We start from the raw sequence: 16,923 nt of genomic DNA on the forward strand, positions 1-16,923 counted from the left end.
TTTTTGGCTGCCAAAGATAAAATGAAAAATTGGAAAGTCTTCTCTGTTCTTGGGATGGGTGCTGAATACCAAATTCCTGGCATTGATGCTTGACAGTGTCCCTCCTGTGGGACACAGGACCTGTGCCAGTCTGATACCAGAGTCAGCAATTATTTCATCTGAGTCTGCCACAATAGCACCCGACTCAAAATAGATTTCCACTAAGAGTTTGACCAGAGTGACCTAGAGTGGAGTTGTCAAGTGATAGGTGTCAATCTCTAGTCAGTTTATTAAACCAACAGGTCTCTCTGTTCAACCTTCACTCAAGGAAGAACATCCGGGCTGTCTATATCTCTTTAGCTAAAAAACTTTTCATTGTTTCTGTTGTTGTAATATTATGGGGCTCACCGAACAGGAATGGCAGAAGGTCATGGACATCTGGGACAAAGTGGAACCACATCTCTCTTTGCATGGACAGGAAGTTATCATCAGGTAAGCAGAAACTAGGAATGGAAATCTGAGCAGCAACATTCCTGAGACGCTGGCATGGTGGCGCTTCAAGGACCTGCTTGGCATGTGGTTCAGAACTAAACATTAAGAGACAGAAGAGAAAGAGATGCAAAGTTGCTGATAAGCTGGAGACTATTTTAATTTTGTTGTCCTCAATTTTCTTTAACTTCTTTATTAGATAAGCCCTTGGTAAAAAAAAAAGGCTTTCAAAAGAATTTAATCTGCGGCTGAGTGAATTATTAATAATTTATCCTTGAGAGGGCACAAAATTATGCTAACATAAAACTTGTGCCTCTAGGGCTACATCTTATACTGACTTTTCTTTTGAGTTCCTGGCAAATGGTGCTTGGCTGATTTGTGCATCACTCATTATAGGCAAGGTGGGAAAAATAAAAGATAAGTAACAAATGCCCAGTTAACATTGTTATTCTCTGTACAATGCAGTGAAACAAACATCTAAAGGAAAACATAGATTTCAAAATGCCGTTAGCTTAAGTTAACAAATGTTAACAATGTTAGGATTATGTTAAGAAATGTGCCTCCTGTTTTTCCCCAAATAAAACAGTAGCACTTTGTTCTGTATCTTCTCCATCTGTCAGGAAACCTGGCTAGATGTTAGGGTCAAAAATAAGGAAGGTGGGAAATAATGGAGATGAAAGGAATCTGGGAAATATACACAATGCTAAAAGAGAGGGGAAGGCTTGGAAAAGAAAGGTTTGTTTTGAAACTGGCTTGTGATTAGTTTGGAGTCTGCACACCCATGATTTTCAATATTTGCAAGGCACACCTCTGGTCAGCTGGCGTCACTTTCAGATTCATGAGTGGATTCACGAAAGAAGATTCTTCTTCCCATACTATCTTCTGTATAATTTGGAACAGTAGGAGCAGCACAGATAGGCAATATTGGGCACTGGCAATGACAGTTAAATGAAATTGGTAACAGTGGGGAATAGTGCAAAAATGGTCACTGAAAATAACACTTGGCCTGTGTGTTTTCTACCCTCTGACTTCAGTAGTACAAGACAGGGAGATACCGTATTTTCCAGCGTATAAGACGACTGGGCGTATAAGACGACCCCCTACATTTCCTGTTAAATTATAGGGTTTGGGCTATACTCGCCGTATAAGACTACCCCTCTTCCAACGCACACCAAATAAAAATTAAAAAACATCAGATTTGATTTTAATATGGTAATTTTAATTCAAATGCTTATGACATGCAGGTGCTTAGTAGGAAAACTGTCACTTATAAACATAAGGCTGTTTGTCATCAAACATGTAAACATAAAACAGTGCAAGTGGATTAAACAACAACAACAACAACAACAACAACAACAACAACAACAACAATAATAATAATAATAATAATAATAATAATAATAATAATAATAATAATAATATAATTTGGAAGGGACCTTGGAGGTCATCTAGTCCAACCCCCTGCTAAGGCAGGAAACCCTATACCATTTCAGACAAATGGCTGGCCAGTCTCTTCTTAAAAACTTCCAGTGTTGGAGCATTCACCACCTCTGGAGGCAGGTTGTTCCACTGGTTAATTGTTCTAACTGTCAGGAAGTTTCTCCTTAGTTCTAGGTTGCTTCTCTCCTTGACTAGTTTCCATCCGTTGCTTCTTGTCCTGCTTTCAGGTGCTTTGGAGAATAGCTTGGCTCCCTCTGCTTTGTGGCAGCCCCTGAGATATTGGATCACTGCTATCATGTCACCCCTCACCCTTCTCTTCGTTAAACTACACATACCCAATTCCAGCAACCGTTCCCTATTTTCCTAATTCACTTTTTCACTTTTCCTAATTCACTCTAAAGCTTCCCTGCGCAGAGCCTTAAGTAACACCAGCTGCCTGCAATTAGTGCAGGTTCGCATCCCACCAGGCTCAAGGTTGACTCAGCTTTCCATCCTTCCAAGGTAGGTAAAATGAGGACCCAGATTGTTGGGGGCAATAAGCTGACTTTGTAATAATGTTGCTTGGGGGTGTGTGTGAAAGCCCTAATAAACAGGCATATACACAGAATGAAGGCTACTGCTAAGCACATTGATTTGTGCTTTAAATTGTAAGCCACCCTGAGTCTTCGGAGAACGGCGGGATATAAATGGGATTTTTTTAAAAAAAGACCAAATGGGAGATCCGCTCCAGGTTTTCCAGCCAGCCCGCCCAGTTCCTGAGTCAAATGTGTCCTTAGAGCTAAGCCGCTGCTCCGGCTGCTGCCTTCCCCACCTGCCTTTCAAGTTGGGATATACTACAGCTGCTCTTCAACTTTAGAAGGAAAGACGCCCAGACCCCAGCCTGTAAAAAATCACAGACTGCAGCTTCTTCTCCAATTGGTCCCGCTTTCCCTGCGCAGACTAAATGGGAGATCCGCTCCAGGTTTTCCAGCCAGCCCTGTCCCTAAATTTTCAGCACCCGGCGTATAAGACAACCCCTGACTTTTGAGAAGATTTTCATGGGTTAAAAAGTAGTCTTATATGCCGGAAAATACGGTAATATACAAAACAGAATAGCATATAGAATATGTTTGTCTTTTCCATTGATGGATATAGCCAAATTATCACACTTCATCTGATCTTTCACCAGCTATAAATCTGGCCATGTTATTGTACACAGTTGACCCATATGAAAATTCCATTGTACTATCAACTTGCTTAGCTGCTTTCCATTTGTTGATTTGTGGTTTCCTCCTGTTTCTTAATCTTTGACCACCCACTCAGCCATAAGAAGTAAATATCTGAAATTTAGATATTTAGATTTAAATTTAAATATTATTTACAAGATGGCTTAGTTATGGTGACAGTGTAGCTAACTATCCGCCTAGGAGATTGCTATATCATTTTAATAATAGGAAATACTGGAAAGAGAAAAATAGAAGGCATATACATGAGGCCATGTAAAAATTACTAACATGATACAATATATAGGGTATATTGAGTGATCTCCAATTGCATAGATTTCAATACCTTAAACAATAACCTCTGACTAGAGCATTTTTCCAAATGGCAAAAGATTGTTATGAATATATATCTATGTAACCTAACATAATTAGGCATGATCACTACTATTAATTTTGATGGCCTCAAGCATGCCTAATATTATAGTTTTAATTAAAATTACGTGTAAATTCCTTTCTGCTCTGATCCATAATCCTGTTGAAATTGCCTTTCAAATCTATGCAGCTGCTCTTTTTAAAATGTTTGTTGAAGTCTGAAATGAAAGGTGAGCACTTCTCTTTTAATACTCAAGAGACGAGATAAGTTCCAGGAGAGTCACATAACAATGAATGAATTTCTAAAAATGGAAATCCCACTCTCTAAAGATCCAGTGAAAGGGCAACTCTCATAATTTATCAACTTACTATACTAGCTAAGTAGCTTATGTAAACAGAGTCTATATATGTATCTAAAATGAGTTTGTAGGATTAACTGACATAGTTGTGAGGACTCAGCATCCCTGACTTGCGTCTTCCTGAGTTTCTCTATATAATTCACAGGATGTTCCAGAATCACCCTGAGACTCAAGAGCGCTTTGTCAAATTCAAAAATTTCAAGACTCTGGATGAGATGAAGAACTCAGAAGAACTCACGAAACATGGAACCACAGTTCTCAGTGCTTTGGGTAAAATCCTGAAACGGAAAGGGTCCCATGAAGCAGAGCTGTCACCATTGGCACAAACTCATGCCAACAAGCATAAAATTCCAGTCAAATATTTAGAAGTAAGTATGTACTTGATAAGGATGATGGTGCAACCATGTATATCCAAAGAGCTAATTATTAAACAGAAAAGGAAAGGTTTGTATTCTGAGTATGTGTAGGTCTGCTTGCTAAATTTTAGAATGGATATAGGAAGTTTTGATGAAATAAAAGGACAATTTAGGAGTATAACATTGATAAAAATAATCTTTCAAGAGAAAGCAGTTAATTATTTGTCACCAGACTATGACATTACAAGGGTGATAGCATCTTTTTGACCTTGATTGATCTCAAACAGAGCAAGCTGTTACTGAGTTAACTACTAAATGGAGCAGCTCCAGAAAATCCCAGAACAGAAGATTAGATTGGGAAGTCCAATAAGAAGGCAGTGACAAATGATTTCTGCATCATTGCCATTCAAGAACACTATATGGGACTTCCGGTTAGGCATTGTGGCATAATGGGTGCAGGAAGATGGGGCTCCATCTTCCATGTTTGATTTTGCCCTGCTGGGGACCCTAAAAAGGGTCAAAAGTCATCCTGGAGAGGTGATAAAGGAGGAGACCCTTGCTGAACACAGGGGTGGTGCCCCCTCCATTTGATCCAAGGAAGCCCTCCAAACCGGCAGTGGAAAGACTGACTACACTTCTGTGGCCAGCCAGAAGCTGCTGACAGCCGAAGAAAATAAGCATTAATGAGCAACTTTTGAGCAACGTGGATGGAACTGAGTGAGACTATATCTTCTCTTTATGATTTTAAGACTTTTTCCTGGAAAAAACCACCCAAAGCAAAGAATCCTCCCCAATGAGAGAGGGAAGGGGAATTTCCGCCCCATTCCCTCAGGAAAAGAAAAGCAGTGAACTAATTGCTTGGGGGAAAACAGAGAAAATCATAAGATTAATTTGGAACCAATACAGATATATAGCTTTGAAATTTGGGGACTAAAAGTTTTTTGAGGCTTTTTTTAGAAAAGAGACTTGAAAAGTTTGTAATATAAGTTTGGATTTAAAAAGCTGGAAGACGGCATTAATGACATCTAGTGGAGAACTACAGCACTACAATTATTATTAAAGAAACTTGGCTTGAAGCCCAGACTCAGATAAGGCTTTCACTTTTGAAGACTGCAGCTGAGAAAAGGGAAAAAAACTCTTGGGCTGCTTATCTGTGATTGAACAGATGATAAAGATGTTAGGAGAAATCCTGAATATTGGCAAACAAGAAATGAAAAGAAAAACTGAAGGAGAAAGATGGAGGCTGTTTAATGAATATAAATGGGTTGAGCGTTCTTCCAAAAATACTTCAATCAAATTTTCTTTCTCATTCCAAACAATATATACAAAAACAGAGGAAGAATTACTTAATGATTCAAATGTACTGACTTGGGAAGTTATTTGGCAAAGGAAGAAAGCTAGAGTAAGACTGAAGAAAATAGAGGTTTTGGCCTATTAGATGGGATATTATACTATTAAACAGATGTTTGAATATGGTTTAGAAAATAGATAACTGTTATAAATAAAAGTATTATTACAATTAAAAGGATAGGAATTGTAACTAGAATATTATATTTTGTTAATCAGAAATATGAAAATTCTAAAAGCGTTTAAATAAGGGAAGCCTTTGATTACCCAAATATAATTATTATGAGAAAATTATAAGCAATAGAAATACTTTGAACATTGAGGGGAAATTCAAATTTTAAAAAAGCAGGAAAAACAGGATATTGATTGAACAAATAGATTTTAAGTGCAAATGCAATTGAGATATGTTTTGGCTAGAAAAGATATTACAAACTGACACTATTGATATTATGTACAATACCAGAAAAATGTGATGAAGATGTCTATATTTAATTGTATATGTATTAACAGTAACAAGAACTGCATTTGCCCAGTGTGGAAAAATGCATACCATTGGAAGAAGAGAGGATCAAGGAAGCACTGGATGGTGTAGTATTGGAACTAGACTAAGAAAGTTAATATGTACCACTGAATTACCAATGGACCCAGACAAAATGTTGTTTATTAACTACTTATGATTGTAAAATTAGAAAACTAATAAAATATTTTTTTAAAACACTATATGAACATATCTATAAAGTCAACAGGAGTCAAAGAGGACTTTACCTTTTAAAATGTTGAAGGTCCAACTTTACCGCTAAGACAAAGAATCTGTGCTTTATTTGCAATTAGACTTTTTGACCATTGATGCTACCTTAGGTCAAGCAGGGGGGTGGACTAGAAGACTTCCAAGGCCCCTTATTCTCTGTTCTGTGTTCTAAATAGAAAGAGAAGTAAATATATCAAGTCAGCTGCCATACCATCTAACTTAGTAGTGTCTGCCCATACAGCAAAGTCTTGCCCTAGGAAGATAAAATATTGAATTTGCCAAAGTTTATCGAGAAATCATCAGATGATCATACTCTGCCAGTAGTTGTTACAAAATAAATGGTAACTATGGATTACCCAAATAAAAACTGGACAATGCAGCCCCTAAAGGAGAATATTTGTAGCTCAGGATTGAAATGAGCAGTCCTTGTGCTTGTTTGTTTTCTTGCTCTCTGTGCTTGTTTGTTTTCTTGCAGATCTTTCATTACTCAAACTAAGTAATAACATCAGTGCTAATCACTACACTGATGATGTTACCTAGTTTGGGTAATGAAATGACTGCAAGAAAACAGCCAAGTCAGAAAGCATCAAGGATCCCTCAGTGCAGCCTCTCTCATTTGATTGAATTTGCTACCTATCGATTAATAAAAGCAAAAATGAAAAAAGAGAAAGGAAGGGACACAAAGCTGTAGTTTCTAGTAGCTGAATAGCAGACTAATGGCTATTCTGGTTTAACAGCAGTTCTAATTTGTTGCACAGGGAAAGCAGGCCCCGTTTGATGTACATTATTGAGGGTTCAATTAGAATAGTGTAGTGATTAAATATGGAATCATAATAAAGGGGATCAGGGTTTAAGTCCACTATAAACCATAGATGCTCAGTTGTGGAGGGAGAAATATAATGTCTTTTGCTGGTGGAAAAAATCAGGATTTAAATCTAACAAACAAATAAATATATAATGACACTACTTGAATGATGCAGTTCAATAGTGACTACATAAAATAGTTTATCTATGGTCAAATAGTCGAACTTTATATTTCTCTTTTTGCTCTGCACAATCTTGACCTTTAAATCATTCCTAAGGCATCACAGGATTTGACCTTTCATCACTCTTTGGCATTTAGAAGTCACCTTCAAAGCTTTCACCAGCTTACTTTGTAAGCCGCATAAACAAACATTGTCTGGAATTTCTTGTTGGAGCTGTTCCATGTCCAGATCTTTTTTCCTTGATTACTTTTTTGGTAATCTCAATTTTGTTTCCTTCCATGCCTTCAAACTCTATGTCAGATAAAAGAGTTTTTAAAAAAGTTTTTATCATTATCTTCTAAAAGTTTATCCATTGAAATCTGTACCCTTTTGACACACTAGTTACAGGTGGCCTTCCACTTATGACCACAACTGAGTCCAGAATTTATGTTGCTAAGTAAGAAATGTGTTGAGAGTTTTGTCCCATTTTACCTCTTTTCTTGCCACATTTGTTAAGTGAATCACTGCAGCTGTTAAATTAGTAACATGGTTGTTAAGTGAATCTGGCTTCCCCATTGACACTTTGCTTGTCAGAAGGTTGCAAAAGACAGTCACATGACCCTGGGCCATTGCAACCGTCATAAATATGAACCAGTTGTCAAGCATTCAAGTGTAACATGGGGATGCTGCAATAGTCATAAGTGTGAAAAATGATCGTGACACTTTTTTCAGTGCTGTTGTAACTTTGAACGGTCTGTTTGAACAAACTGTTCAAACTTTGAACAAACTGTTGTAAATGCCAATATCAATAGGAAGGTTTGCAATCTTTTGGGAACTTGTTCCAAAAGAGAATAAAATACGAAAACCTTTCTTTTTCTTTGACAAGAAAAAGTGTGCACTTCTTAGCTACCACATTAGAAAGGCAGACCAGAGAGAGGACGAATGTATGGCTCAGGCAAATGATTTATTTTACAAAGCTCACTTAACTTCAGGAATGAAATAAATCACAATTGTAGTTGAGGAGAAAAACGTTGCAGAAGTGTAAATACTATTTCCTATATTGTTTCAACTAAAGAGAAATGAAGATGACACATATGCATTATTTTGCTTGAAAAAACATTTTTAAAGTGTTTCTACCTTTGAGGAGATGGAACAAATAATAAACAAATTTCTTCTAGTTTTGCAAATTTTCAAATATCCAAGAAGCCCCAAAGGATGTTTATGTTTATTGCTAAGCACATTGGTTTGTGCTTAAATTGTAAGCCACCCTGAGTCTTCGGAGAAGGGCGGGATATAAATGGGATTAAAATAAAATAAATAAAAATAAAATGTCAGGGATCTGTGCTGGGAGTGCTTTAAAACAAAATTACAGCTCAATTTCAAAAGTAGTGTCTGAATAAAAAAAACGTTTTAATTGTTTCAAACTTCAATTTACATCAGTGTTTCTCAGCCTTAGCAACTTGAAGATAGGTGGACTTCAACTCCCAGAATTCCCCAGCCAGCATGGATGGCTGGGGAATCCTAGGAGTTGAAGTCCAACCATCTTCAATTTGCCAAGGTTGAGAAACACTGATTTACATGATGCATTCTTAAAATGTAGAAAGACATTATTTTAAAATTATGCCAGAAGACTTTCTTTTTGGAGAAAAAGCACAGAAGACCCAATTGGGAAATGGCTTCTAGTTGGATTTTAGATCTATGCCAGTTTTCTCTTGTGACTTAAACAGGCACAAGCTCAAGCATAGCAAATGAATTTTGAGTAGTATAAATACTTATAGTATGCCCCTTATTTTGAAATGCATTCCAAGGGACATTATGGAACCAACTGCCGGTTGAGCTCCGGATGGCACCGGATCTCCGCTCCTTCCGGCGCGGGTTAAAGACCCATCTATTCGAACAAGCTGGTCTGGCCTGATGGGGGAATGTTAGGGTTTTAATGGGTTTTATATTCTGATTGTTTTAATTGGGCAATTATTTAATCCTTTTTTAACTTTTGTATTTCTATTTATATGCCCTGTACACCGCCCTGAGTCCTTCGGGAGAAGGGCGGTATAAAAATTCAATAAATAATAATAATAATAATAATAATTATGGGGCTCCTTAGGCCTTGTTCTTGTGATAAGGAAATTGTATGCATGAATGTCCTGCTGTACCACGAAAAGAAGAATTAGACTCATAGACATAAGGAACCTCTGTAGTAGAAACATTCTCTCTCAGTTAAATCAATTAAATTATTTAATTAATGAAATTTATTTGCCATTCCATCTTGTATCCAATGACTCTGGGCAGTTTACAGTATAAATTAATAATCCTTCCAGGTCCATTGTAAGATTTGAACTTCACTGCAAGATAGTACATGTTCCCTTAAATATGAATTATGCCAAAACTTGTCAACTCAGGAATAGTAGTACTAGTGCATGTATTTGACTGCCATTAATTCAATTGTGTAATAATAACAACAGCGTACATTAACTGTCCTGGGGAAACAATATTCTGTTCTTGGCAGCCAAGAAGAGGCTGTGAAGCTGCAAAAGCATCACCATTGATCACAGTGCATGCAGCAGAAAGAAATGCATATTTCCTCATACTTTCCCACTAGAAAAAAAATAACTTTTCTCTTTACCAGTGGCCCCGGGACAGCAGTAACATTGGTGGCTATTGATCAGTAAAGCAAATCCTTCTGGATAGTGTTTGGTTTGGTTTTAATGTACTGAACCTCTTTAAAGATAATTTCATTTAACCGCAAAGAATGCATGAGGTTACAATATGCAACTCTTCAGTTGTTAATTGACTACAATTCCCAGCATCTTTCATATCTGTTGGGAATTGTAGTTTATAATATCCTTCACTCCGATAGCCAAGAGTAGCAGAGTTGTAATGCGACAATATCTAGAGGACTTTATACCTCTCTCCCACCAGTAGAGATATGAATGAGTCAACCTTGACTTAGGTCTGAGACACTTACATGTTAAGAGAAAAATGTTAAGTATTTATTATTTATATTTTCTCCTTTCTTGCCTTGACCAAGGTTACTCGTCCCAGCTTCTGCCAACCTAGCAGTTCGAAAGCACGTAAAAATGCAAGTAGAAAAATAGGGACCACTACGGTGGGAAGGTAACAGCGTTCCGTGCGCCTTTGGTGTCTAGTCATGCCGGCCACATGACCACGGAGACGTCCTCGGACAAGCGCTGGCTCTTCGGCTTTGAAACGGAGATGAGCACCGGCCCCTAGAGTTGGAAACGACTAGCACGCATGTGCGGGGGAACCTTTACCTTTACCTATCATGTTCCTTGCTTTGATGTTTGACATTTATTTGACATTTTTAGCACACTCTCACTTTCTGCCTCTTCCCCCCCCTTTTTCCCCCCCTTATCCCTGCCCTTATTTCTCTTTGCCACCATCAATTCTTCTTATATAGTTTATTTCTGAAGTCATCATTGCTGTCATTGCTGAAAAACATTCTGCAGATTTTGGGACTGATTCTCAAGAGGCAATGAGGAAAGCCTTGGAGCTGTTCCGGAATGATATGGCCAGCAAATACAAGGAACTTGGATTCCAAGGCTAGTAAGGAAAGAAGATGTCATCACTTGGAAGACTTAGTGTGCATAGGTGTGTGGTCAGTTTAGGAGAATATTTTCATGTCATCACAGGAAAATAGCTTGAATAAATTGAATAATGTTAATGCTACACTTGAGGGTGGCAAGGTATGTTGTCCAAAATCTCTAATGTCTGCTAAGGCCACTTTGGCTGAGACTTAAGGGACTAAACCAGGGGTAGGCAACCTTGGCTCTTTTATGACTTGTGGACTTCAACTCCCAGAATTCCTGAGCCAGCACAGTTGGACTAAACCAATACATTTGGAGGCTATCTAATGAGGTCAAGAGGGAGGATTAAAGAGCTAGAAAGATGGAGGTGAAAGGACTGGATATATAATCATTATACCATTTTTAGTTCAGTGGGATGTTCCTCAAACTCACCATCTGCAGCCAGGTTCTGATGCCAGATAAATAGGGAGAGCAAATTGGGGAGCAGATTGTATACCATATTCATGGGTCATTGGTTTAAATGCAATCTCCCTTGTGATGGATAATCATGTGCTCCAACGTTTTGTGTGCAATAAATGGAATTAAAATTGTATTAAATTTAGAGTTGCCACTTTTGTATACTACTCAAAGATGAAGCACATCCCTTTGTCTAAAAATAATTCTATGCTGCTGCTGCAGGTTTAAGTGTGATGGAAAACTTGCCAACTTCATGTGTGGCTTGGATTATCAACTGAGGAGCCTTTTGATCTGTAGCACTTCTTAATAAAATATTAATTATATATAACAGAAACAGCTGCATGTAGTCTTTACATATTGCTTAGTTCATGACTGGCTGTACGATGATAAATTAGTATTCAGAAACAGATCGGAAAAGTGAAAAAGTTATTCAGAAAGGTGAATGAAGACAAGGTTTCTAGTTCCTGACTGGGATATAGTATCCCTTGCTATTTAAATTGATTTGTATAACAATTCCTACCTGAATATTGCTATGTATATTATACAAGATTTTTCTTCTCACCTGGACAAGCAAAGAGGGGAAAGAAATATAAGTATTTCTACTGGCTAGGGCCAAGGTAAAACTACAAGTAATTTTGTAAAATCAAAAGCTAGGAAACCCATAAACCAATGACTTTCAAATTGTGGTTTTTGGAGACTATAGAGGTGATCCACCAGGTGTTCCATCACAACCTTCCCATGTTCATGGAGCAGACCCAACTCACCGCTACAGCTTGTTTTCTCCAAACACCAAGAGATAATTGGTGAGAATCTATTTTCTCCCTCAGTCCCTGACTTTGTGTGCCAAGAGTTAAATGGTTTATAAGAATGGATTACTACTGAAAAGTACTTCATTAAACCATACAAGTATCCATAAGTGTGGTATAAGCTTAAGGTTTTGGACTAGGAACAGAATGGTCTAGCCCTAGTCCATCATGAGCTGTGGAAACTCTCTCACAGTGTTGCTGTTGTGAGGACAAATAGGAGGAGGGAGCATTATGAATACCATGTTGAATACCTGTAGACAAGTGTGAGTGTGGGGGTATAAATCTAAGAAATTTAAGTTCTAAAATTCAGAAATTGACAAGAACGAAGAGGTCCCAACTATTGCTTCTTGGACAAGCACCCTGTTTCCAAAATGCAAATAAGAAATATTATGATGAATTCCTAAAAATAGAAATTGCATTGAACTGATTTGCTCCTTATCCCTAATTTATTTTTATGCTGTGTTCTATGTTAAAACTAAGAAAATGTCTAGCAACACTTCTTGTACTTTTACCTACTGACTCCTTTCTCCAAGTAAGTATGTTCTACTCTGATCCATGAAAAGACTCTAGAAACCAGAGGAAGATAATTTTGTCTATGCTGGAAACTTTGACAAACCATTCTTCCTTTTGCTATGTGAAAGACTAGCTTTCTGCGTCATGGTTAGAAATGTGAAAATTCAGCAAATTAATAATTAATAAATTCAGCATAATTAATAATGGTTCACATGGTGTAGTAAGATGGAGGGTTTGTTGTCACTGTGTGTTGGGGGTTGGGAGCACAAAGGGAGGCTCAGCTAATCTCAATGTATACATAGTTGTACTTTGACAATAAAGATTCATTCATTCAAAAAAACCAGTCCACAATAATGATTTGTTTGTTTTTGTTAAAAAGGGATTGTGGATGTGCACTTCACAAAAATGGTTTTCTTTTTCAAATTTTCTCATACCTCTAAGAATGTCATTTTTAATGGACAATCTATGTACTACTACTACTAGTAGTTAGTTAATTAGTCTTATGACCATATTAAAAAAATAAAAATAAAATAGAGAATCTAGTTCCAGGGTGAAAGAGATATAATACAGTATTAATAATTCATCTGTGATAAATACAAAGATTTGACTTCAGATAAATATATTACTTTACAGGATACCCTGATCTGTTTGATATAACATGTTCTTAACTGAACTGCCTTAATTATAAACTTAACAATTCTGCTCATAATGAATACATTAGAGCCAAGGAGGAAATAGGACAACTGTGATTCAGACCCTAGTGGGCTGTTCCTTCAAGTAGGGATGTTAAATATCAAAGTCAGGGGTGTCCAAAGTTGGCAACTTTAAGACCTGTGGATTTCAACTCCCAGAATGCCCCAACCCATCATGGGTAATAGCATGGCTGGCTGGGGAATTTTGGGAGATGGTCCACAGGTCTTAAAGTTGCCAATGTTGGATACCTTTAAATACCTATCTGGATCCATTGAAGGGATACTCTGCAAGTATGTGAAAAGTTGAATTATTGATTGGCTATGTATGGAATGGATAACTCTTTCTGTTCTAACTGCAGGGGCTGACATCAATTCCCAGTATGGGTCTTAAAAAATGGGTGTGACTCTAGAAAGGGTACAGAGAAGAGCAACAAAGATGATTGTGGGACTGGAGGCTAAAACATATAGGGAACGGTTGCTGGAATTGGGTATGTGTAGTTTAATGAAGAGAAGAGTGAGGGGTGACATGATAGCAGTGTTCCAATATCTCAGGGGCTGCCACAAAGAAGAGAGAGTCAAGCTATTCTCCAAAGCACCTGAAAGCAGGACAAGAAGCAACGGATGGAAACTAGTCAAGGAGAGAAGCAACCTAGAACTAAGGAGAAACTTCCTGACAGTTAGAACAATTAAACCAGTGGAACAACCTGCCTCCAGAGGTGGTGAATGCTCCAACACTGGAGGTTTTTAAGAAGAGACTGGACAGCCATTTGCCTGAAATGGTATAGGGTTTCCTGCCTGAGCAGGGAGTTGAACTAGATGACCTCCAAGGTCCCTTCCAACTATTATTATTATGTCATGTAGCTTTTGTAAAACCCCACAATTCCAGACCATAAATCAACACTGGGACTATTTTCCCCTGAATATGTTCAACATAGAGGTCAAGGTATTGGGGTAATTATAATTATTTTATGTAATCTTTTAGTATTTGCCTTGGGCCTTACCCAACTTTTTAAAAAATGATTTACCTATGACCCTGTATTGGTAAAAAACACTTTTAAATAAGTACAAAAATTCACTTGTTCAATAGGCTCCCAATTTACATGTCAGTTATATTTCATGCTCTTTTTGCTACATACCATAATTTTAGAGGTTTTTTTTTTGTTAGTTGCGAAGTCGTGTCCGACCCATCGCGACCCTATGGACAACGTTCCTCCAGGCCTTCCTGTCCTCTACCAAGAGTTTATTTTACCAATGTTTAAAGATTTAAGATTTAGCTACTGCAATAGTCTTCTCAGACCTATTTGAGAATCATATCATCAGTGCAGAAAAAGATATTAATAAATTTATCCTGGATCTTTATTATCTGACAATCTGACATAGAGGTTAAAAAGCACTGGGGCTAGAACACAGACCTCTCTAACTCAATTACAGATAGGCATACTCTTAGTTAGAAAAACATTTACCCAATACAGACTTTGAAATTGATGTTTGAGTAGCAGGTCTTAGCCAAGAGTAACAGTCCAAACATACTTTAAATCTGGCATTTATTTCATAAAATGTTTCTGTTTATAAAATCAAAAGCTGCCTTGAAATCTATAAAGGTGCCAAACATTTCCTTGCCATTAGTTAGTTTTGTTATGTATAAAATAAAACAATTGTCTAACGTGGAATGTTCTTGTCTAAATCCAGCTTGTTACTCCATAAAGAGACCTCTTGCCATTACCCAGTTTTCTATTTTGCTCAAAATATCCTTTGTGTTCATTTTAGCCACAATTCCAACCAGGTCTACAATTTTTGGGGTCAACTTTGTCTCCCTTTTTATATATGGGAACCATAACAGCAACTTATTTATATAGATATAGCTGTAAACCCTGCTTACAATGGGACCCACCAATCAATATACATCTTGAAGAATTCTGGGGGTAGAACTTCTTCTTCAGGTGCCTTATTAGACTTCAGGGGTTGAATAATACATTTGTGTTCTTTTATTGACACCGAAGGCCAGGAAGGAAGGTTTTCAAAGAATAGAGTATCAGTAACTTGCACGTATGGGAGGCCCTGGTTAGTACTAGTAAATAGATTTGCATATTGTGGAGCCCCATTTCCATCTGTCCTGTTTGCTATCGTTCACTCTCTAGAGACTAAAATGGACAATGTGAAATTTGAGCGGGCCCCGAACAAGGAGTATATATCGGAGGTGGTGACCCTTTGAGAGCTGTATGCAACGAAATTTCATTTTGATGTATGCCGATTGGTGTACATTCAAAGTGACAATAAAGTTATCATCATCATCATCATAAAATCTTCTTAAACTGAAGGTGGAATAGAAATATTGAATTGGAATTTATGTTTTTTCAGTAAATCAGTATGTGTTTCTTGAGTTGCTAGAGAAACAGTGTGTTACATAAATGCTCACCACTGTCTGCCTAATATAATACTGTTTTCTGCACAAAAGGACAAGTGCTACCATGGAAGCAGGACCAGGCTTGTGAGTGAGCTAAATTCTGCATCTGCAGCAGTTGCTCTTGTCAGTCTCAGCTGAATAGTAGCTGTGTATAGAAAGAATATTAAGACAACTTTATATTATTAAAGGCAGTTTGCTTCTGGATTTCTTGTTGTATAATATGGAGATTGGCAGCTGGTTAGTCATTTCTTTGCCCCTCCTACTAGCGAGCCCAAGGCTGAATAAACATTGTGTTATTTTAGGCTAATTTTTTTCAGGTCATCCAACAGTTTTTGGATAGATGAAGACCACATAGGGAATCTGGATAAATCACACCTGTCTATGGGGCCAGAAGTTTCAATATTTTCCCCTTCTGGGCTTAAGGAGAGCCTTAATATTTTCTTTGTTTTTAAAATTGTGCTATGCTTGCTTGAAGGTAATTTTTGGGTTTTTTCCTACCTCTAAATTTGGAGGTGCCATGTAGATCTGGAATTACTGTTTGGCTGTGATACAAGTACTTAAATACTCATAGGCCTTGAATATATGACCAGTTTGTGTCATTTTGATAGTGCTTGTTAGCATTAGAATTGTCCATTGAGTTATGATAGGGTTAGCAACATGTGACCCAAGCAGTTCTATAAATAAATAGCTGCAACTTTGTGCAATTATATAAAATATGGAGCTGGTGGAGTATTGAACTTTCCAGCAGGAGAAGATAGAAGAGTTAAAATCCTGTTCACATACTACTGTTCAATTCCAAATCTCCCACTCACCCCTAGTTACTATTTAATCTTTTGATAAAAAATAAGATAAAAAATTCATTCATAAATGTATTACCTCAGTTGGGCTGGAGAGATTTAATGACCTTCTTCTTGCTGTCTTCCAAGGGGTGGGGGAGGTTGTAGCACCCCTTGGAAGCTGAGCTTGAGGAGGGCTAGGATCAAATAAATGCCCCATTCCAAAACCATTTTCCCTCCCGCCTCTATAGAATACAAAGTTGTTGAGTAAAAATAAATGTAATAATCTGCAGCTGTTTTAGCAGTAACCATTTGAAAGCAGGAGTTGGAGATGAAAGATTAGTGACCAGTTCCATTGTGGGAATGCCAAACCTTTCTATGTGATTGTTAGGACCCACCCCAATCCACGTCTTAGGAAAACAAAAACTCTTGGAGTTAGTTCTAGTCCAAAAGGAATTTTTACTAGGACATGTT

The 16,923-nt window shown here is 37.5% G+C and overlaps 1 protein-coding gene across 1 annotated transcript; it reads left to right on the top strand.

Moving 5' to 3' along the window:
* The first annotated feature begins 318 nt into the window (after positions 1–318).
* Positions 319–11,392, top strand: MB (myoglobin). Its single transcript, XM_081330239.1, has 3 exons — positions 319–471; positions 3,987–4,209; positions 10,676–11,392. Exons 1-3 carry the CDS (start codon positions 377–379, stop codon positions 10,820–10,822), a joined length of 465 nt encoding a protein of 154 aa, XP_081186365.1. The 5' UTR covers positions 319–376; the 3' UTR covers positions 10,823–11,392.
* The last annotated feature ends 5,531 nt before the right edge of the window (positions 11,393–16,923 follow it).

Source organism: Vipera berus, assembly GCF_964194415.1.
Source record: "Vipera berus genome assembly, chromosome: 6".
In the NCBI taxonomy this organism is placed as follows: domain Eukaryota; kingdom Metazoa; phylum Chordata; class Lepidosauria; order Squamata; family Viperidae; genus Vipera; species Vipera berus.

Coding starts and splice junctions, on each gene's coding strand:
- MB (XM_081330239.1), top strand. CDS start 377: ATGGGGCTCACCGAACAGGAATGGCAGAAGGTCATGGACATCTGGGAC. Junction 472..3,986: donor GGACAGGAAGTTATCATCAG/GTAAGCAGAAAC, acceptor TATAATTCACAG/GATGTTCCAGAATCACCCTG. Junction 4,210..10,675: donor TTCCAGTCAAATATTTAGAA/GTAAGTATGTAC, acceptor CTTCTTATATAG/TTTATTTCTGAAGTCATCAT.